This window comes from Bacillus rossius (assembly GCF_032445375.1).
Source record: "Bacillus rossius redtenbacheri isolate Brsri chromosome 4 unlocalized genomic scaffold, Brsri_v3 Brsri_v3_scf4_2, whole genome shotgun sequence".
Classification (NCBI taxonomy): Eukaryota; Metazoa; Arthropoda; class Insecta; order Phasmatodea; family Bacillidae; genus Bacillus; species Bacillus rossius.
Window position 1 is genome coordinate 41,071,471 of NW_026962011.1, and position 24,495 is coordinate 41,095,965.

Sequence of the window (24,495 nt, forward strand, 5' to 3'; positions counted from 1 at the left end):
ACAAAGTGCAAATCTTTCAGGCTCTGTTGTCCAATGACAGTACACGTCGATATGAATTTGCGGTCCAAATGTTAACACGTATGGAGGACGATAATGGTTATCTCCAATAAATTGCCTTTTCTGAAGAGGCGACCTTTTTTGTCAGTGGAGTAGTGAATCGCCATAATGTGCGCATTTGGGGTTCACAGACCCCTGGCAAGGTGATGGAGTGTACCAGAGGACGTCCAAAAGTGAATCTATGGTGCACACTATTGCAAGACAGAATTATGGGGCCATTCTTCGCTAAGGCAACCATCACCTCTCCAGTGTATTTGGACATGTTACAACTTGATGCTGTTCCTCAGCTGCTTGAGTATCACCCCGATGTCATGTTTCAACAAGACGGTGCACCACCTCATTGGGGTTTGGAGGTCTGTGCCCATCTTGATATGACCTTTCCTGGACGATGGATCGGTCGTGATGGACCAACGGTTTGGCCTCCACGCTCTCCTGGCATAACCCCATTAGACTTATTTTTATGGGATTATGTCAAGGACGAGGCCTACCGAACACATGTACCAGATATTGCAACCCTGCGACAACGGATAACCAGAGTCAATGCATCGATCCTTCCAGCGATGTTGGCTAATGTGTGGACGTCAATTGAACATTGACTAGATGTGCTACGTGCTACCAAAGGTGCTCATGTGGAAGTGTACTCATGTTTGAAAAAAAAAAGACTTGGATAGTTTCCCAACATTTTGTCATCAGTTTCATATTTTTATCTTACTTCTAGCCGATGTTATTAATTTGGGTAATCAGGGAAAGTCTTTTCGGACACTCTGTATAAAAATGAAAGCCAGCGGAGCGGGAGCCCGGAGTCCGCCGCGGAACTGGGTTGGCGGGAAGACGGGTGAAAGCCGGCCGTGACTCACTGAGCCGCGCCAATCCTCCGCCGCGCCGCCATATAAGGCCACGGTCCCCGCAGTGCCGCGTACTGCGCTGCGTGTGCGGGGTGTACGGGGGGAAGGGGGTAGGGTCCCACGCGCACGCTACCCCGCGCACCCTTCACGCGTTCACTGTCCCCCCCGTCCAACTCCGCCCGGCTCGCTACAGCGTACCGTGTTTTCCCTGCCGCTTACCGCCAAGATCCTTCATCAGTCGTGTCTACCGGCGGTTGACAAGTCACGCAATTAATTATCTCCACTCGCGTCACCTTTTAACGACTCCGAACTAACGCTCACAGCTGTTATCATTTCACTAAGATTTTATATTTAACATAATATAATCATGTAATCTTATTTTTCTTTGGTAATTGTATCCAGTTTTTATCTAAGTTTTATAATAGCTGGGTATGGCACAGTAATTTTAATTTATTTTAATATTTTGTGTCAAAATACAATTAGATATGTTGCACGGAACAATTTTCCTAAATGTTTTACAAGTTTTGCTTTGAAAACACAACCAATTACTTTTTTTTTAAATTTTTTATTTAAAAATAAAACCGGATGTGCAGTAAGGAACAATAATTACCTTTTCCTTTAGCAGTTCTAGTGTTTCCATTAAATGTAATCTGTATCGAACACTTCCACTTTAACTTACACGTCTGGCCAGATGCTATCAAGGGCTCATTCAATTTCAGTGATTTCATAAACTCTCTGTCCCTGATATAAAATAACACTTCCTTTCCCTCATGAATATTTCAGCATTATGAAGTGCAATGTAAATCCGTATAACTTGGTGACTTCTATATGTATGTTTATATTCAATAATTTTAGTATTGTTACGGAATGCTAAGTCATTTCAAAGAGGAATTTGTTTCTTTTTTCGCCAAACACATTTCCTGATTGATAATAAAACATGGAAACGACGGAAAAGAGAGGATCCAGTCAGACATTAGGAATTACATATGTGTGTGTGTGATTCAGCATGTCTGATTGGTATTCCTGCAAGAAGAGTTGCAGTTTTTCAAGAATACTTTTTTTATCATGCACGTAATATCAGGAAGTTAGTAACCCCTACTATGTTTAAAATTCTTAAAGATTATTTATTTGGATATTCGTTCGGCATAAATCTCATGTTATGTATTTAAAACTTTATCGTGCACACAAAAGGAACACGTGAAATAATTAACTTGCAGTAACTCCTATGCCATTGTAATATTACACGTGAAACAGCCAGCGCCACGCAGTACAGAGGACTAAGCCGTAAAAGAAACACTTCAGTATTGTGTGGGCAACGTAGAGTCAGGAAAATAAAAACACAAAAATGCTCACAGGATCCTTTAATTAATTAAACCACTTAGATGAAACTCTATCGTGAAATACCATTTATATGCCTTTAGGTCTCCATAGAACGAGGGAAATACAGAAGTGCGACTCTTACAGTGGAAAATGATACCATGTTTTGCGCGACATGTGACGCTATCTGTTGGATGGACCCATAACTACAAAAAAAACCTTGTTCAAATCCGAAGTGTTAGGTTTAGTGTAAATGTAACTACTTGATAATTAATTGATTTAAAAGACTGTGCGAGAAACACTTAATGCTGTTTTGTAATAAAAAAAGCATGTTATATATAAATTAATAGGAGATGCCACATCACAAAATATGTGGCTACCAAGATAAAGTGAATAAATTTCCACTGGTTTGTTTACCTGATAAAAACTTATGCATTATTTCTCCAAATGAGTGTAGCTATGTTAGTAATATGTAATGAAAGCTATTATCCAGCGGTTAGGCACAAAACTACTTCAAAAAACTAGGTCTCAGTACCGGCAATTATAGTTTCTCCTCGTATATGTGTCTGTGATAGCAAGTCACTACAGACGAAGAGAGACATCTCAACTGAAACTTCCCATCAATTGCCTTGAGTGATTTCGAGACAGAAGCACAGACGCATAGACAGGTGACCTTATAAGCCTATTTTATTTACTTTTATATTTAAAAAATAAAATAAATATAAACAGGCAGGACAAAGTCTGCTGGGTTCTTCTAGTATATATATATATATATATATATATATGTGTGTGTGTGTGTGTGTATATATATATATATATATATATACACACAAAAACACATACGTATTTTACCTAGAATCTAAAATGCTCTGTGATTGTTTCAGCAGCTCTTAAAGTAGAGGCTCTGTTCTGGTTAGTTTCCAGGCGTGCCTCTTGCTCTTCAGATGTTTCAGAAGATATACTGGCTGAGAGTAGCCGCGCATTTCTGGTTGATCTTCCGATGTTTGACTTGTTACGTGGCATTTCAAATAATTGCTAGTATTTAATGTTTTTTTGATAGCTACTATGCCCAAAGATAGTTTGATTGCGTGTGATGCAAATGTAATTGGCCTAAAATTAATATAATAATAGTTATTAAGATAGCACTTAAATTTTATACTTGCTTACCATTTATTAATCAATATCACAATTTCTATTTAATATCATTAAACTTACCAATAACTTATCACAGCCATAATCAGTATTTGTTATTATTTTTTGCTATGTGTTCCTTGAGTTATAGCAAAATATATATTGTATAAATAAATTACATAAGACTTACAAAGATAGTTTAGTTAAGTGTGGTACAAAAATATTTAATGCTTATTGACAGATAAACCGTCCAAAGATATTTAATAGTAATAATAGTTAATGATAGCTGCAGTACACAGTGTTGCCCGGGCTGAACACATGGTGACAAAAATAGAGAAATGAGAGAAATATGATAGAGAAATGAGAGAAATACAGAAATGACACACAATTGCTGTTTGTATGTCTATGACTATGATTTTCTGTTTATCCATGGCGGTCGGTTGAAAGGAATATAATTTTTTTGCGCTGCAGCACCATCTAGTGAAGATTTATAACAAAATGGATATCGTGAAAATATTCTCCGTGTTCAAATATTTAGGCGTACCGATTTTCATGGCGATCGGTTGAACGGTTTAGAAGCTGCAGCGCCATCTAGCGGCGAGTTACAAAAAAAATGAAATGGATAGCACTGAAACCTTCTTCATGAAAAGAAAACACTTCGATGTGCCTACTTTCATGGCAATTGGTCAAACGGTGTGTGAGTTTATCGACGTCATACACACACATACATATATATATATTCACTATACGGTCTCTACTCTAAAGCCTAAGTTACATTGAGCGAGTTTACTGAGAAAATATTTTCATACGTGCATTTGTATCACTTTATTTGAAATTAATTTATTGGTGTATTTTAATTTAACGTTTGTGAAAATGGTATTAACTGTTGTTAATAAGTTGGTAATTGGATTAATTATTTCTAGCTTAACAAACCAAACGCCAGCCATGTAGTGTGCTGTGGAAGAGAGGAAGCATTTACATGCACATGCCCACGTTTGATATGAACTTGCGAATTCATGTTCACCTGCGAACATTGACGAGCAGAAAAAAAAACCTGAGTAAGTAGGTTAATAGATTCAGAAATTTTCCGCATATTTCCCAATTGAAATCAAATTCATTACGGCTGCTCATGGCCACTGCGTCACTGCAGTGACTCTTGAAAGCATAGCATTATCATTTATAATATGAAGCGACCGCACCTGGCATGTCTCGGAGGAGCGTTGTTGGTTGGCGACACCGCGTCGAGTAGCATGGATGTCGGGCCCGAGACGGAAATCCAGGCCCTCTTCAGGGACCGCGAAGTCCTCGTGACCGGGGGGACAGGTTCGCTGGGGAAGATGGTCATACAGAAGATCTCGCGAAGCTGCCCGGGCGTCAAGAAAGTGTATGTACTCATACGGCCCAAGAAGCAAATGTCGGTGGAAGAGAGAAAGAAGGTCCTGTTGGAAGACGTGGTAAATCTCCGCAGTATTTTAAGCGGGTGCCTCCCATTTCAGGTCATGATTTTTAATTTATATTAATAACTTATCAATTTTTAGACTTTTTCAATTGTTTAACTTTCACGAAATGAAAAAAATATACATAGAGCAGACTTTTTGCATAATTAGCTGCCAAAGTGACATTTTTTGACGTGTTTCGGTTGTACAAATAAGGAGAATTTAATTTATTGCTGAACTGAAACTTTTTAGGTTTAACTGCAATGCCACTGGCTACTTCATGATATGGTTTGCATTTCTATCACAAGAACCCATTTCATGTTTCTTGGCTGTCAAAATCGTAACAAATTTGAGAATTTTGAAATTCCAGGTAAAATTAATTAATATTTTCTGAAAGAAATTCAAACCATTTCTTGAATTAGCCAGTGGCATTACAGTTAAACCTAAAAAAGTTTCAGATCTGCAATAAATTAAATTCTCCTTATTTGTACAACCCAAAAAGGTTTAAAATGTAACTTCGGCACCTAACTATGCAGAAAGTATGCACTGTATATATTTTTCATTTCGTGAAAGTTAAACAATTGGAAAAGTCTACAAGTTTATCTGTAATTATTGTAAATATAAAATTTTGACTTGAGATGGAGGCACCCCCTTAAGAGAGAGTGTTGGCTAACCTCGACCCAAAAGGGGTTCGGGGACTGGTGGTCGCGTGATACGGCAGCAAACAACACAAGTCATTTTCTATCACGATTACTACTATGCAAATACATGTTGCAGTGCACAGAATCGATTAAGACCACGATAGCATATTTTTATGCATATTCTGTTTCTGCTGTCATTTCCTTGGGAAGCTATCATATCAATAATCGATATACGATTAATAAAAATGCATTTAAAGACTATAGGACTAATATACATAAAAACCGTTAAGGCGAATAGTTACGTTTGTTTAAATAAAGACTAGAGCCACCTTAGTAACTTTGCAGATAAGCACGACCTTAGTTTTTTGTTTACGATGCTAGTTTTACTGGGCGAGTATCCGTTTCTGTATTAAACACATCGTGGCCAGAATTTCAGTATATAGAATTTACTTACTTTAATTTCAAGTAATTTGTATGATCTAATTTCAAGTGGTTAACATTTTAAAGGAATGAAAAATTAAATTTTTTGATATTTCACTCAATTACATTCGTTTCCTTTGGGGTTTCACGGCCAACATTACCGTTTCGCCCACCAGTATTCATTAACCCTCTGACCTGAAAAAAAAACCTAATTGATCAATTGGCCAGGCACCATGCCCACATCGATGTCACCTTATATTTCGCATAGGGGATGACTTGCTTTTGTCTCTGAGCTAACTATACAATCTGAAAAAAAAAAATTGCTTCCATAATTTTGTTCACAAATCCAAACGCAATAAATAGTTTCTGCTGGATATAATCATACATACCCTTCAGCAGCCTCATTACTTGTTAAGGGCATACGTTGGAACTGTGTTCATTTTGATTTGATGGGAGCTCCACTTTGATAAGTATATAATTTGGCTTGTAATTATTTGTATTATTTTTGTTAACCTGCTCAAACTCTTAAGCCAAGATTGAATTCATTGTCTTTGTCAAAAGTTGTCCGCTGCAAATTATCATGGTAATGTTAATTCGTCCTACAGGCTCAGTAAAATAGTAACGCACTCACGCATCATAGTCCTAGGTGAACGAGTACACACTCGGTAGACAGCACGCACTTGTACAATGTAGGCGTTCTCTGTCATTACATCCAATCACCATGACCATTAAAAAGTCCTTAAAATTATCCAGTGGTATTCACCTAAAAATTTCTTAAATACCAACATAGTTCTTGGTGAACATTTTACACCGGCAAGAATTTTCGCCGCATCGGCGCAAAATTAGACGCGATAAAATAATACTCATTCGTGGCCGTTATATTTAAACAGTTAAGTCCACCGAACCGTTAAATTAGATTCTGGTTACATATTAAGTAAAAACAATTAAAGGCTAGGCAAAATCTTGGCAAGAAAATGAAAAGTTCTGATATTATTTTTGAAAGATTTGTGCAATGGGAGTGCATGAATTGATGTAAGCTTTTGGACATACGCCATTGCTAAGAAAAGTTCTGAGAATGGCACCTTCTTAACTCGCCACGTGAGGGGTTCATGCCGGCTGCGCCCCCAACTGCCACAGATCAAAGCAAGTATCAGCATACCAAGAGCTAAAGTTATATTTTAGGGGCCAAATTATTTGCACAGGAGTTTACTTGACACGATTAAACCGCATTTTCCAAAAGTACTAGGTACCTACCGTAGTTAAAGTTTAAGCAATTCCATAACGGCTCGTCTCTCTTTCTAGCAGCCTAAGTTCTCGCTGGTTGGCAGAATCCAGATGTCCGTGATCCCTCTGGTCAAGATCGACCAATGGGAAAGCCGCTCCTCCGCGAATGAACTACCGCCGCCCTCGAAGTACGCCGCGCGCACATCACTCCAACCTCACGTCCGATACAATATATATATTTTTTAATTAATTGTATCGTCAACAGCTCTACGCTAAATACCAGAGACTCAATCCTTATTTGATATTCTTTATAACACTGTTTATAATCACCATAAATTCTTTTCAAATTCACACCCAGGCCTTACCCGGACGAGTCCTGTACCGCTCGCTATCAGAGAGTAGAGCGCCGGCCGCTTCACCGCGACTGCAGCGCATCGATGCGCCGATTACGCGAACCACAGTCCAACGAAGCGCTGTGCTCCACTGACAAGTTTGTCTACTCATCTTGCACAGCTTCTACCGAATAATACCTTGTCATTATGAATACAAACTACTAAAGGTGAAAGAATTAAGTGTGAGTTATTTTACATACAAATTCCTACAAATTCATACAGTAAAATATGTACATTTTTTGACATGATAACGTCTTATAAATCTATGAACGCCGGCTGCACGCACGAAAGAGCATGACTCATTGTCACGTTCCGCCTGAGCCGAGCGTGCAAGCGAGAGCGCGGAGCAAGCGATAGAGAGGCACGATTGGCCTAAGCGTTCGGCTTGTGACGCATCTATCTCTCTTCCACTCCATCGGCCGATGCGTCCGAGTAGAAGAGAGACAGCGGCAGCACACAACCTACACGTGAACTGTTTTGTCAACTGTTTATAAAGGTAGTTATCAAGTAAAAATATCGTCCATAAACCGACTATACAGACATCCCCCTTTTTTATATATTAAAATCATTGAGTTACTAACTCTTCAAAGAGTATTATACATAACAGAAATAAACTTAAGGACAAATATATCTGTGAATGGGTATAGGCTATATATACCTACACATATACAGACACAAAAATGATATCAAATCACGATTTCACGACCGGCAGGTCACAAGGCCAATTGTTTGGAAGAATATCTACCAAGAAAAGTTACTTCGCGTATGGGAACACGTGTTTATAGCATGGCACAGTCTAGCAATTTCTTGTCTCCTAAATACCAAATATCTCATGGAATGTCGCAGGTGTTTGACCGCATGAAGCGCGAGCGGCCAGACTCGGTGGACAAGATAGTGTTCGTGGCTGGAGACTGCGCTAGCCCTCGCCTGGGCCTCAGTGACTCGGACTACCACCACCTGACCCAACATGTCAACATCGTGCTGCACCTGGCCGCCACGGTCAGGTTCGACGAGCACTTGAAGGTGGCAGTGGACACCAACATGAAGGGCACCATGGAGATCATCGCCCTCTGTCGCGACTGTGTCTCCCTAAAGGTGAGTGCTCTAGTCCTCGCCTGGGCCTCAGTGACTCGGACTACCACCACCTGACCCAACATGTCAACATCGTGCTGCACCTGGCCGCCACGGTCAGGTTCGACGAGCACTTGAAGGTGGCGGTAGACACCAACATGAAGGGCACCATGGAGGTCATCGACCTCTGTCGCGACTGCGTCTCCCTAAAGGTGAGTGCTCTAGTCCTCGCCTGGACCTCAGTGACTCGGACTACCATCACATGACCCAACATGTCCACATCGTGCTGCACCTGGCCGCCACGGTCAGGTTCGACGAGCACTCTAAGGTGGCGGTGGACACAAACGTGAAGGGCACCATGGAGGTCATCGCCCTCTGTCGTGACTGCGTCTCCCTAAAGGTGAGTGCTCTAGTCCTCGCCTGGGCCTCAGTGACTCGGACTACCACCACCTGACCCAACATGTCCACATCGTGCTGCACCTGGCCGCCACGGTCAGGTTCGACGAGCACTTGAAGGTGGCAGTGGACACCAACATGAAGGGCACCATGGAGATCATCGCCCTCTGTCGCGACTGTGTCTCCCTAAAGGTGAGTGCTCTAGTCCTCGCCTGGGCCTCAGTGACTCGGACTACCACCACCTGACCCAACATGTCAACATCGTGCTGCACCTGGCCGCCACGGTCAGGTTCGACGAGCACTTGAAGGTGGCAGTGGACACCAACATGAAGGGCACCATGGAGATCATCGCCCTCTGTCGCGACTGTGTCTCCCTAAAGGTGAGTGCTCTAGTCCTCGCCTGGGCCTCAGTGACTCGGACTACCATCACCTGACCCAACATGTCCACATCGTGTTGCACCTGGCCGCCACGGTCAGGTTCAACGAGCACATTGACATCAATGTGAAGGGCACCATGGAGGTCATCGACCTCTGTCATGACTGCGTCTCCCTAAAGGTGAGTGCTCTAGTCCTCGCCTGGGCCTCAGTGACTCGGACTACCACCACCTGACCCAACATGTCCACATCGTGCTGCACCTGGCCGCCACAGTCAGGTTCGACGAGCACTTGAAGGTGGCGGTGGAGGCCAACGTGAAGGGCACTCCAGCAGGCATCGAATGTGTCTCAAGGTGAAGACCAAAAGGTTCATCCTTAACCTAACATCTTAAAATTTCGTGGTCTTCACAAATCTAAAATAATGTTAATCTGAGAAAAACAAAATCAGGTACTGTTACGCTGTGACAGTGTAGGTAAATATGATGAAATACATAAATACTACCATTGACATTATACACTGCTGTAACAGTGGACCTTTTAGTTTCTCAAGGACAATAGGAATGAACAGAAACAAGGTGTGATTCCGTCTGAATATAAATACTCTATATTTATTTAAATGATGAAATTTATAACAGTTGAATGAGAGACTAATATATCAGAGGTATTAAAATGTGTTAAAATATAATTTCAATTACATAATTTAAAAAGGCTCTCGGATATGTTAAAAATACGGGCCGGCCATAATTAGATTATTGAAGGTTTCATTTAATATAAATAAACAAATTTAATAAAAAAAATATAAATAGGCACAAACAATCCTAATGTAAGCGCTTAAAGTCAATAACGAAAGTTTTATATAGTTCTTATCTCTTCAAACATAGTAATTTAAATGATATTCAAAAGGTTCATAAATATTGTAGGACTGTAGGTCTTAAGTTCGCTGGCCGAAGTCCAGCAGTCAACATGGCGTCAGGGCACCAGTTTGTGGGAGTGTGCGAATATGCTGCTAGGCCCGCATCCGGCTCTTGGACCTGTCTGTGAACAGTCCGAATCAAACATGATCAGAACTGGTACACAGACAGTTACCAAACTGGGCAGAAAATGCCTGCAAAATGATAAGGGGAGTTCAGGGAATAAAACTGATAGCAACTCACCAGACAGGGAAGGTAGCTTCTAGAGCCCGAAGCGTAGCACATCCGGATCTGAAGATCGCGGAATCGTGGGAGTCGTGGGCGTTTCCATAATTTAAAAAAAATATATATATAAATAATAACTACCATGCTGTGTACAGACGGACTAAACTACTTAAATAATTTATAGGGATAGCATCCCTTGTCTAATTGGCTACATCTTCGGTTACGGCCGGATAGAAGTCTTGCTGTGCTTCTAGCCAATCCGCCGATAATGTAATGCAGTCCGTCTGGAATCGCGACGCGGTGTCCCCGGAGGGCCCGCATCTCTTAATTAAAAGGAATAACTCAATCAAAAGGTGGGGGGGAGACTTTGGCGTCCGGACCGAAAGGTTCTGAAGTTACACGAAGATCCCCGAAGGGCTAAGCAGACGGAAAAGGCGCTCGCCGCGCGCTCACCCGAGTCGCAGGCGGACTAAGGTCGCAATCGCACCGCGACTGCTTCCAAAGTCGATTATGACAAGCTCTCTCTTATGGGAGGGATTAGTAGTGCGCTCTGGCGGCCAAGAGGAGAAACTGGAGGGAGGTTAGCAATGTCACCACCAGGTGTCGCGGGCGTTAGCTCCACTCGCTGGCGACAAGTGCAGAAGTTACTATTTCTGCCACTAGATGTCGTGTGTGGTCCATATTTGCACATATTTTTTCTGTGGCAAATCATCCTTGAAGTAAACCACTGCATGGCGAGTTCACGTCAGGGCAATGATCCTGGGCTAAATTCTGAGAACCAAAAGGGGGGGGGGACTGGGGGGTGAGGGTGGACGAAAAACGCAACGAGGCTGGGAAAGAAGGTCCACGAGATACTTGGTCGTGTCGAGACTTGCTGGGCTCAGCGGGCCTCTAAGAAATAGAGCGTGCAAGCCAGAAGCTGCTCTATGCAAATTTAGTCATGTAGGGAATTAATATTACAGACCACAGACGTGACTGCAAGCGGGAGAAATGTCATCCGGGCTGCTAACGACGTCTTTAGACTTGCAAATATCAGATTGGCCCCTGAGAAAAGGTGCCTCAGGACACTGCAGCAAAGTTTAACTAAGTAGAGTACACCACCCTAACAAAGTGTAAATCACCTTTTTGTAACCAAATTATATGGAAAATAAAATTTCCAAAAATAATTTAAAATTATAATAAAAATTTAAAAAAAACTTGCCGAAATACCTAACTTCCGGCACAGTACATAAAAAAAAAATAGTATTATTGAGTTCAGACTGGGAGTTTAAGTTTGCTAACAATGGCGATTAAAATGTATCACAAATTTCTTCCTTGTTGATATTTGTGATAGTTGACTCACGCCTGTAGAAAGTGCGTATTATAAATAGGTAGGTAGGTCTACCTATTAACAGATAACACACTCTACTAAGAAAGAGGTTAATTGTCACTAAGTGGATGGCCTTGATACTGAAAGAAAAGTTTACAATGTGTACGTTCCAGGCCACAGTGTTCGTGTCCACGGCTTATTCCAACTGTATCTACGAAGAGGTCAAAGAAGAATTCTACGATCCGCCCATGGCAGTGGACGACCTGCTCGCGCTGCTGGACAGACTGACTGCATCGGAGCTCGACCTCCTGTGTCCCAAGTGAGAAAAATATTTCATACTAAAATTACTCTTTTTTTTTTCTTTAGCTATGTGAATATTTATGGTTTACTGCCACTCCATTTATCGTAGCTGTTGTTTTTTTTTTTGCATATATGAAAAACTGCAAAGAATTTGATTTAATATTTTGTTTTGGACATACGCCATTGCTGGTTATACTGTATGTCATAAGAACAGGGCCACAACTAGAGTCTCTGGCAACCGGGGCATTAATGGATTCATGCGACCCCCCTCCCCCCTCTTATTTTTTGCACACATACCATACCAATAAAGCGGATGTCCGGGGGCTTTCCCGCGGAAAAATGGTGCTATTTAAGCGTTTTCCATACCTACATGTAACAGTTTCTGTGCTACTGTAACTTCCATGCAAAAACTTTTTACCAGTTACCAGTTGTAGTAGGAATTACAATGCAAGCGATTTCGGCGCCCCCACAGCTTTGCGCCCGGGGTGTACGCCACGCTTGCCCCCCTCTCCCCCCCTAGTTGCGGCCCTGCATAAGAAACCTCAATAACAGACAAAATAAATAAATATGCAAACACACATAAAACAAGCCAAAATCAGGCGATTTCAAAAAGTAAAAACGTAGACAAGCACAGAAAATTCTGTGAAAGAAATTAGTCAAAAAAATTATCACAGAACAGGCGAACACAGTGGGCTAACAACGTCGAGACGGTAACAACAAGAACAGTAAATAGATTTTAAAAACGACTTTGAGCGACACAATGACAAGCAGAAGATAGCAATGAACAAAAAAAAAATTGACAGCACAACGACAACACAGAGACCCGTAGGTCAACCTAGCGATGTGTCAGAACAGGTATTATGGACATCACAAATACGACGACGATGTTAGTCTGCTTTGTTTCATTGCTGGGTTCGCATGTTTTGCATTTCGTCGGTTTAGCATCATAGTTGGGTTCTTCGGTTTGTGGCTGTATTCTCCAAGTTCGTTTTTTTTTTTATCTATTTACTGTTCTTGTTGCAACTGTATCGCCGTTTTTAGCTCACTGTGTCCTTCTGCACTGTCTATGGTTTTGATATTTGACATCGCCTGATTTTGGCTTGGATTTTGGGTGTTTAGAAATATTTATATTTTCTTTGTTATTGAGGTTTCTTATCGCATACAGTATAAAGAGCAGTGGCTTACGTTCAAAACAACATATTAAGAACCATTCATAGAACCATCGCAAGAACCATTCATAGAACGTGCAAGGAATTTGTCACCAAAGGCTGGAGATTAAAAACAATTCTCAAAATCCTTCGTGTTCATATTTAATAATATGCTGCCGGACTGGTTAGGTTAAGTTAGTTTATATGTAATCATTAAAATCCGAGACATATAAGCACACTATAAAAAAGAACATTTCGCAGAAGGAAATTTAATATTATGATTATTACAGCAAAAGAAAAATATATTTATAACCGACCATTTTATTTGCATTATAGTAACCTCTTCAATTTAAGAATATGAACTGTTTCATTTTAAATTTTGACCTGCCATAATCTTGAATACTTTTTGTCAAGGATATTGGGGGCCTGGCCGAACCCGTACGTGTTTTCCAAAGCGATGGCAGAGAACGTGGTGCTGACGCGGTGTAAAGGTGTTCCAGTGTCTGTCGTGAGGCCTTCCATGGGTGAGTGAACACGTGAACACGTGAGCACGTGTAGGCACTGTCGATGGGTGCAAGCATGGCGCTAAAGGGCATGTCTTGGGCAGAATTGTTACAAACTTGAATTATTTTTTAAAATCTTTTTATTTACCAATCATGCAGTGATTGTTAAAACACATACATGAGTTGCCATTTTCTCCCCAATAAATTGTCAAATTTTAGGAAAACTGATATACACGGTTGAGCCTGAACTCTACCTATGGAATATGGGCGCAGGTTCATCTCGAGAAAAAAAAATTCATATATACGACTTGTGGTATAGAGTGCTTCCCCAAAGGCTGACACGTCTTGAAGTTTGGGGCAAAGAAACATTTTTATCGTAAATAATAGAGAAATTATTTAGGATATAATTTTTAGTTAGGATGATATTTAATTGAATGAGGTTTTACAACCACCGCGAGTTTTGTCACTTTAGAAAAATTATTTCATTTAGATAGTTCAGGGTGGCAAAATTATTTCATAAAATAATTAGGGGTAACGCTTTTATGTCTCCCTTTTTTGTGGCACGTTACCACCCCAAATTATTTAAATTAAATTATTTTGCTACAGTTAAAAATGTTGCTGTGAATGTAGAACTTAATTAATCCAGACGCTCAGTGTTACATCTTAATAACGTTCTCTATTTACAAATAAAATGTTTGAAAACATATACCAGTATTGGAAAGCACTTTAGACCATAGTCGTGTTGACCCTACAGTCGAAGTTTGTTGGTCGATTTCTGACTCATTTCTCTCTTCCTCTCTCTATCTCTCTCTATTGTGCTGTTACTATTTTCAGAATGCACAGTAATGATTTATTTTAATGATATTATTATTTATAAAACTTATTATTTTGATTGTTATTATTATTATGAAATTTTATTATTTAATTTGTATATTGTTCGCCCGCAAAAGTTATTTAAATATATTTTTATTAATTATGTATATCTACGAGAGCTATGCTCTATGACCTGAAATGGACTTATATGGACAGTCAATTGAGTATACCCCTCTAAGAACTAATGAACTTAACGAATGAATGATGATTTTATTCGGGGTATTACTTTAAGAAATTTTCATTGTTGGAAATTTTCGTTTTAAATTTACCGCATTTCTGTGTTTTCAATTGTATTAATAAGTGTTATTTACGGTATTTATATTGTAAATTACGCTAACAGATTTTGGTTTCGGCCAATGAGAGGCCGTGTTTTAAAGGTGAGGCGTCTAGAACGTCTTAATTAATAAGAAAGAATGGTTGTATGAAGGCGTCTGATGCCGACGCAAAGGCGCGAGGCCTATTTTAAATTTGAAAGATAGCTAGCTAAATTATGCCATCCGACACTCAGGATGAGCTTAATCGACGTATAAATAAATAATGTGTAAAATTATAAGGGCATATTCTGACGGATATGTTATTAGGAGTGAAAATCTGTAAGTAAAGATCTTGCATTTTGTATCGCCCATAGACATACCCAGCTGTATGTAATTTCGTCGTAAATCACTCCGATTTGACTACAAACTGATTAGTTTTCACGTAAAAGTTGTCAATTATCATGAACTACGTCATGAATTGTTATTTCCAAGATTTAAATTATTATTTTATTTTGTGATACCCAGAGGTGAAACGGGAGTACTAGTTTCGTGTCTCTACCATATAAACTGAGTTAAGCCAAGGCAAATACGAACCCAAGTATAAATATCAATAATAATCATACTAATTAATTGTGCTAAAATTTCAAACATCTTTATGTTATGTAAGAATGCGTCTGTAAAAACATCATTTGATTGATTTTCTGAACTTACACTAACGAACTTTTGTGAACGATTCTTGTGTGCTACGTATAATCCTGATATTTAATTTACATAAGCGCATATCCACGAGTCATGTTCAGTATCGTTAGGATTTTTTTTCTGTGATTTTATCCAATTATATTAATATTGATTCTATCTCTACACATATGTTAGTGGTCCCTGATGAATGGCCATTTTATTCTTAATAATAAAAACCTGAATTCTATCCCTATGTGTTGATATATGTTACCTAGCTACCTGTGTCCAAGAGTATGTGCTTTATGATAAATAACATTTTATGCATGTTTCTAAGGGTCACAGTACAAGAGCATAACAATACCATTGACACATGTATATATGTATGTATGTATATATATATATATATATTGAAAAAGTGACAACCAGTGTATATCGTCCCGATAACACACACACACAACAAAAGGGTCTATTTATAAATCAACGAGTACTATGAATGGTACTGGCGCCAGCAGTAAGCATACACCAACAAGAGTAGCAGTAAGCAGCAGCACAGAGAGTGGCTACCACAACGTGGGGCCCAACACACCGAATAAGTTTACAAGTACACTATCTTTCTAACTCTCTCTATCTCTTCCTCTCTCTATCTCTCTCTATCTCTCTCTATCTCTCTCTATCTCTATATATCTCTATATATCTCTATATATCTCTATTTCTCTCTATCTCTATCTCTCTCCTCTCCCTTCCTCTCTCTCCTCTCCCTTCCTCTCTCTCCTCTCCCTTCCTCTCTCTCCTCTCCCTTCCTCTCTCTCCTCTCCCTTCCTCTCTCTCCTCTCCCTTCCTCTCTCTCCTCTCCCTTCTTCTCTCTCTGTCTTCCTCTCTCTATCTCTGTCTCACTATATCTATATATCTATATCTATGTATATATAATTATAATATAAATAGAGTAGTAGTAGTAGTAAAATCTGATTCTACGCCAGGGGGTGGCTCGTGGATCCGGCCGCAATTTTGGATTCTCGATTTCTCTTGCTCTCTCATTCCACTAATGCTACAGTCGTATAGGGGCGAGGGTGATAAGTATGGCATGTGGCTATTTAAATGACTCTTGGTGAGAAGGGCGTTATGATGGCAATGGCATCTACTACCGGGTGTCATTTTGAAATTTTCTCCTGTTCCCTCACTACCCCCTATGTCATTATAGGATGGTGGCAAGAGAGGTATCAGAAGAATCTGGATGATGAAGATGGTTGAATGGTAATGCGTTCTGGTGGGGCCACTTGGACGATCATGCAGATAGTTCTTACACCACGTACTAGCAAGCGCTAGCATAGCCATTCACCACCATCTACTGTAACATAAGTGGAATGAGAAAGCGGGGGAAATTTAGAACCCATGATGGCGGGTGGAAACACAATTTACCGCCTGGCGTTGAATCGGAATTTTCCAACTACTTACATTCTATGATGTAACCTCATTCTCCACTAGTAATGACTGAAAAAATTCGCGGGATTAAATGGTGTCGAGGGTAGACGCCATAGTTCTTCGTATAATCGAGCAATCCCACTCGTAGGCCGCTGTCTTGTGAGATGCTCCATTGTAGGAGTCTCTGGTTTGATACGTCTTTGGTTGAGAGTTTCTCACCGACGTAGAATCATTCAGATGAACCACTAAGAATGACTATTTGAATTTTAGCCTGTCAAGAAATGAATCCGCAAAATATTACGTGCTCTATCTGTAAGCATCTCAAATGCAAAACATACATTAAATTACTTCATTTTTTTTAAAAGATGAAATCAACTGTTAATACAGTCATTGTTAAATGTTCACAGTGTTGTCAGCGTTCAAGGAACCTACACCAGGATGGCTAGATAACGTGTATGGTCCGATAGGAATTGCCTTGGGAGTTGGCTCCGGCATTTTACGCGTAGCTTTCGCCGAAGCAGATTACGTGATTGATACGATACCAGTGGATATCGTCACCAACGCTGTCATAGCTTCGACCTTATCTTCAAGTAAGAGGTAAGATACTACTGTCCCTTATGTTACTAACAGATGAAGGCTGTTTGGTGGTTCGTGTTCACAAACACCAGAGCCCAGTACAGTCTTGGGCTCGTAAGGTTTATTTTAGTGTGAAAACGGAAAGTAAATTTGTTCAGCAGTTTCCTGTAAAAATGTGTGCACCATTACATTTTGCAATGCAGTAGGTCCTTTAAACCCATTTCAGTGTATTAGTGATATATAAAATAACGCTTATCACAAAGTTTCTCTGAGAATTAATTTATATTGTTTGGTTTTTTGTGAGATAAAGAATTTGAAGAAAAAAAAGTCAATAAGTGTAGCTTAAATATAATGATATGTATAAAAGTATGTTTTGATTGGAGAACCTACAATTATTATGCCTGTCAAAAGTATATTAATCCATTTATTCACCCTCAGGTCGGTGATATTATTTATTTATTTATTTATTACGTTTTTCAGCCAGTCAGGAAAGAACACAATTGAACGCTTCCCAATTCCTTCTCGATAAGTATCACCACCGTTAGATGCAATGTAACTTTAAGGGATTATGCAAATTTTTCCATAAGCATATATATATATACATTTATTTGTTTATCTTATTCATATAATTTTATTAATACATACCTCAGTCTATTGAATTAATTATTTATTACTAGGTAGACCATCATCATTTATTTTTACTTAAAATTAAGTTAACTTAAAATTAAATTAAATTTATTATGAAATCAATGTCCGCGAATTCGCACAGATATTTAAAAAAAATTATAATAATTCAATCAACCTTCCATACTTTGTTCCAATTTATAGCCATCTAACATGTGCGGAAACTTTATAGTATTAACTGTTTAATGAATTTGAACAAGATGGACAGTATTATAATACAATTACTTGTCGAAAATCACGTCCAAAACGGGGGTTTAGTTTTTTTTTTTTTTTCCGCTTTTGTCGGAGCTGTTTCAAATAGTTAAAATTTTGCTTCTGTTTCTTGCTGATATCTGCGAGTGATGAGAGGCAATAACGTTTACGATTCAGCAGCGAATTCCAGCGGCCTTTTGTAGAACGTAAGTACTTGAAAAGCGAATTTTTATCAAGCTCGGCATCGAACACTGCGACACATTGCAATGTGTTTTTTTTTTAAATCCGAATTTATAAACTACGCAAGAAACTCAGTAACGCAAGTAACACATATTATAAATTTTATTTGCAAAATAAGAACACACGGATTTGCTCGTTATCGAGGTTAGATGCTTACACATTATTTGGTGAGCACTGAAACACTCGCTCACGTTTTCTTTTTGTCCACCATTTGGGCCTTTTTATTGGCAAATAATCGCTTCATTTTCAGGGTCTCTATTTATTTTTTTTTATACTGTGCAGCCTTAATCACGTGCACCGTCCCATTGCATCATTTTTCTGCGGCACTGACGTCGTTTTGTTTTGACACCAGGGCCGACGACCGCATCAGTATATACAACGTGGCCACATCGGACAATGATGCGCCGACTCTGGGGGAGATGACGGAATTCCTGATAGACATCGCTGTGAGAGACCCCATGAGGATATGCCTGTGGTACCCGTTCATCATTTACGTGAACAGTCACAAGCTGTACAAGCTCCTCGCATTTTTCCTGCACTTTCTGCCGGGCCTTCTTCTGGACTGCGCCCTGCGGCTGGCTGGGAGGCCTCCCATGTGAGTAGGGCGTAGAGTGTGTTGGTTGACTTGTGCTAAGACAACCAGGGCCGCAACTAGGGGGGGGGGGGGGGGCAAGCGGGGCATACGCCCCGGGCGCAAAGCTGTGGGGGCGCCGAAATCGCTTGCATTGTAATTCCTACTACAACTGGTAACTGGCAAAAAGTTTTTGCATGGAAGTTACAGTAGCACGGAAACTGTTACATGTAGGTATGGAAAATGCTTAAATAGCACCATTTTTCCGTGGGACGGCCCCCGGACCCCCCGCTTTATTGGTGTGGTATGTGCAAAAAAAGAGGGGGGGGGGGGGCCGCATGAATCCATTCATGCCCCGGGTGCCAGAGACTCTAGTTGCGGCCCTGAAGACAATTGCTGTGCAACATCGCAAGTATCACATGCGCATAAATGAATTAAGTGAGTTAAAGTGAATTGAAACATAGTATTTAATATATTAGAAAACATTTACACTTCTTCACTTTATATAAAAAAAATTCCACGGAAGTTGCTGTCCAAGTAACGTTTCTATGGGTCTACATATCTAAGCCCAGAAAGTTTAATGTAGGTATGCAACATTTTTGAATGCTTTTACGCTAGTAAAAATTAAAAATAAATTATACTGCTTGAACGTTTGACTTTAAAATTATTTTATCATATTATACTTTTTTTCCAGCCTGAAATAAATTGGATCTTCTTTTTTTTTTTTCCAGGTTATTGAAGATTTACAGGAAAATTCAAATGTATACTGTATTAACAGTTGCATTTGCAGTTAACTTCGTGTTTATTACAGAGAACACAAGAAAATTGTACGCTGAACTTGATATCAAAGACAAGGAAATATTTTTCTTCGATCCGAAAATGATCACCTGGCCTGAATTCTTACGATCCACTAATAATATCAGGAAATATGTATTTAATGGTATCCTAGACCCAAAGGAAGGGGCACAGCCACATTTGCGACCGTAAGTATTAGCCACAGTTCAAGTATCAGTTTGAAATCGTTACGAGGCAATTCCTTAAATGTTATATTTGAATAATGTTGCATCAGTAATGGTTGGAGGCGTCTTTTTCGAGAAAGTATTTAGAGACTAACTGAGAGCCATAAAAACTGCAGCATCGTCTTTGTTTCGAGTTTGGTTGAGTTTCTTTAAGGCACGTGTTTACTGTTGGTGGCCTGGTCAAATAAGGCAATGGCTTCCCTTGCAGACGGCCGCCAATCACAAGGAAGAAACCATTGGAGCAGGCATACTTTTTGGAGTCTATTAAGTTTTCAGATTTTTTCGCCAAAATTATATGACCATAGTTACGATCCATTTGAACTTAAGTAACTGATATGCTATAAAACGTAATATCAAAAATACTTTATTTACATAACAAAAAAAAACTATTTTTCAGGAGAAAAACATTCTTTTTCCGGTTGGAGTAGACTAATTGTTACGCTTTCCTCTGGGCAGGGAATTATTTCAAATCAGTGTTGGTAAATAAGCTACCAGTACTACAAATACCCGCCTGAAATAGTTCCGGCGAGTATGACTACTAAGTTCCCTTAAACGCTTTCACTGAGATCGTCTTCGCCTTTGTGAGTGAAGCGCCCAGGCGTTTCGAACTTGGGCGATACCTTCTGGAATTAATACGCAACAGTTGTGTTTTTGGAACGTATTTTCGTTGCATCAGAATGAAGAAGGGCTGTGTCATTTCATATACGGCTCTTAACTTACACGGTGCTTTAAAATAAGTTTTAAAAAAAACCTTTTGAAGATATTTAATTTTAAAATGTATTTAAAATAATCGTATACGATCTAAATGTCAACATTTTCCTATTATACTGAGTGAACTGGAACTGAATAACCTGGTAAACTTTGATTTAGTCGAGAGAAAAAAATTCTTGCAGTTAGTAAATTAGTTTGTTCCCATTTAGATAAGGTTTAAAAATATTTTTGACGTTACAACATCTAATAAATCGATGAACGCCGGCTGCACGCACGAAAAAGTGTCCCGTTACGCACATTGTCTCGTTACGCACATTGTCCCGTTACGCTCATTGTACGATTGCGCCGCATCTATCTCTCTTCCACTCGATTAGAACAACCATCGATTTGACTTTTTCGAGGCACATTAAACTTGAAACACTCCCATTGGTTTCCTACTTTTCCTATCATCGTCCTATCCTTAACAGAATAACACAGATTGGAAGAAGTTAAATAGCACACATGTATAAAAGTTACAGTTAAAATAATCTCTTCGTTAAAGTAATAAACATATTTAATTTAATGAGTGCAAATAAAAGTAAATTTATCAATTAAATTGTAGATTTCATTTCACTCCTTTGTATCCATACAAAATAGTGCTAATTCAATAGAAATTATTCAATTTTATTTATAAAAGTATGCAATCATTTCATCAATGTTTTGTTATGACGTCACGTTAAACTATCGTCCGTAAACCGACTTTACAGACAACCAATTTTTTTTTACATATTTTTATTTACGTGATGTACATGCTATGCAGCTATATTATAACTAAACTAATCGAATAAATGACTTTATGCTTTGTAGTTGGCTATTACAGATAAATAATTTTATGGATAAGTTTTAGTGATTGCTAAAATGGTGAGGCTAAACAATGTTTGAACCTATGTCTTTTCCTGCGCGAGAATCTGCTATTGAAAATTAATAAGTAAATTTTAATTAATTTCGTTCATTAAAATGTTTAAACAAAATATTTTTGAAAAAATTCCTGTAGCCATTAAAATTATGTTAATGAAATATTTTCAAGTATTTAATATTTTTGAAGAGTCAGCCATTATTATTAAATGCTTAGAATCGTGTTTCAAATACATATCATAATTTTTTTTTTAAATTGTAAAAATTATTTAACGCCAAATTTGTATCAAATTAGATAAGTTAAATTTTTAACATGCCAAGTTTAATTAAATAAGGTTGAATTGTTCGATCCTAGATGAATATTCGTTTATTTATATAAATAAATTAAATTATAAACTTTCCTGTTGCATGAATTGCTAATGCAAATATTACTTCTTTTATAAATACACACATATAAATAGATATAATTGATTATGTAATTTGGCTAAGTTAAGTGTTAGTGTTAGTCAACCATCTTTTCTCAGAATTTGGATATATTGTTTAAAAATGCCGGAATATCAAATTTAATTAAGTTCTTGTGCGCTAACAGACTACATATTGACATAAAGAGATTATTTTTATTTTTCCACATATTTTATTATTCATGTTTTCGAACTGCAATAACATTTTTTTTATTTTAAATCACACACTATTTTGACAGTCCCTAAACTGACTAGCGCCAGCCAATCATGGCCTAAGTTTCTCGTTGATGTAGTTATATTACAATAGGTTTCATGAAGAATCGAAATACCATTTTTTATTTAAAAAAGTAAAATATTTAATTCCTCAATAAAAGTTTTAGGTATTTCTTAAGCCTCTTTACATTGGCCCATTCTTATGCGCAGAATTAAAAATAAAAGGTTAACTGAATAATTGCTCCAATTAATTCTAGCCGGTATGCATGGACAGTGCACACGGCACATGTTTGTGTGCTTATTATTTTCGGTAGGAGGAACTGAATAATCATTGAGTTGTAGCACTTATCAGGTGAATAATTCATATTCAGTAATCATTCTGCAAAATTATACTGTCTGAAATTGTTGGAACAAAATTCTATACAAATACTGTCAGGGAGAGTAAAATTAATTAATGTCAGGGAGAATAGAAAGTATTGCTTAAAATTTACACATTCTACTAAACAGATTTACAATTTTCAAGCATTTTGTTCACCTTTCATATATATCTGTTTTTAATTAATCTAAAGAAGTATCGGATCCGTTTCATTTCGTCCGTCGCTTGTGGTTGCAACAGTTCTTAACTAGAAGTAATGACGAGAAAAAATGAACAAAAATCAAAATGGCGTGTGAGAACGAGCGTTAACCGTTGTCACGCAACTTCTTCCTCAAGCAACTGCAAGATGCCTTTTTTCCTTAAGCAACTGAAAGATGCCTTTTTTTCCTTAAGCAACAGCAAGATGCCTTTTTTTCCTTAAGCAACAGCAAGATGCCTTTTTTCCTTAAGCAACAGCAAGATGCCTTTTTTCCTTAAGCAACAGCAAGATGCCTTTTTTCCTTAAGCAACAGCAAGATGCCTTTTTTTCCTTAAGCAACAGCAAGATGCCTTTTTTTCCTTAAGCAACAGCAAGATGCCTTTTTTTCCTTAAGCAACAGCAAGATGCCTTTTTTTCCTTAAGCAACAGCAAGATGCCTTTTTTTCCTTAAGCAACAGCAAGATGCCTTTTTTTCCTTAAGCAACAGCAAGCTGCCTTTTTTCCTTAAGAGACTGCAGGATGCCTTTTTCCTTAAGCAACAGCAAGCTGCCTTTTTTCCTTAAGATACTGTAAGATGCCTTTTTCCTTAAGCAACTGCAAGATGCCTTTTTTCCTTAAGCAACTGCAAAATGCCTTTTTTTCCTTAAGCGATTGCAAGATGGCTTATTTTTCTTAAGCAACTGCAAGATGGCTTTTTTTCCCTTAAGCAACAGCAAGATGCATTTTTTTCCCTTAAGCAACAGAAAGCTGCCTTTTTTCCCTTAAGAGACTGCAGGATGCCTTTTTTTCCTTAAGAGACTACAGGATGCCTTTTTTCCTTAAGAGACTGCAGGATGCCTTTTTTCCTTAAGAGACTGCAGGATGCCTTTTTTCCTTAAGAGACTACAGGATGCCTTTTTTCCTTAAGAGACTGCAGGATGCCTTTTTTCCTTAAGAGACTACAGGATGCCTTTTTTCCTTAAGAGACTGCAGGATGCCTTTTTTCCTTAAGAGACTGCAAGATGCCTTTTTAGTGTTGTTTTCCCCTCCGCCGCTGCGCGCGCTTGTGAGCCAGGTTCACTCGCGAAGAGAACAACCCCTGGGCAGGGGAGGGACCACGGCTGCACCGAGGGTGACGGCGGGTTGACCCGGGTGGTGGGGGGGGGGGGGGTGGTTGCAGCACCTACTTGTAAGGGAACAGGCACGGGCACAGACCCTCCAGAGCCGACCTCGCGGTGACCTTGCTCGACGAAGGCTCCGACATGTTGGCCAACAGCACAGTTAAAAAAAAAAAGGAAACCGACGAATTACTAAGCCAAAATCACCATCACCATCACCAACACACGCACTGTCACACAAGTATGATGTCACAGTTGAAAGGGCTGCCTGCATACAGCTGCGCAGGCCGTCCCAACATGACGTCACAGTTGAAGCCAGAGAGAGAGAGAGAGAGAG

At 39.0% G+C, this 24,495-nt stretch overlaps 1 protein-coding gene across 5 annotated transcripts in view; it reads left to right on the forward strand.

The window, feature by feature from the left end:
• Positions 1–24,495, forward strand: part of LOC134542046 (fatty acyl-CoA reductase wat-like) — an 81,301-nt gene that overhangs the window by 56,395 nt on the left and 411 nt on the right. For 4 of the 5 annotated variants that reach the window (XM_063385895.1, XM_063385896.1, XM_063385897.1 and 1 more), the window contains 6 exons: positions 8,310–8,558; positions 11,924–12,069; positions 13,613–13,722; positions 17,333–17,522; positions 18,970–19,212; positions 19,920–20,171. In XM_063385895.1, coding sequence (XP_063241965.1) covers positions 8,322–8,558; positions 11,924–12,069; positions 13,613–13,722; positions 17,333–17,522; positions 18,970–19,212; positions 19,920–20,171 — 1,178 coding nt within the window. In that variant the 5' untranslated portion in view covers positions 8,310–8,321. Of the gene's footprint in view, positions 1–8,309; positions 8,559–9,130; positions 9,311–11,923; positions 12,070–13,612; positions 13,723–17,332; positions 17,523–18,969; positions 19,213–19,919; positions 20,172–24,495 lie in introns of those variants that run through there. The other variant, XM_063385899.1, reaches the window with a different exon arrangement.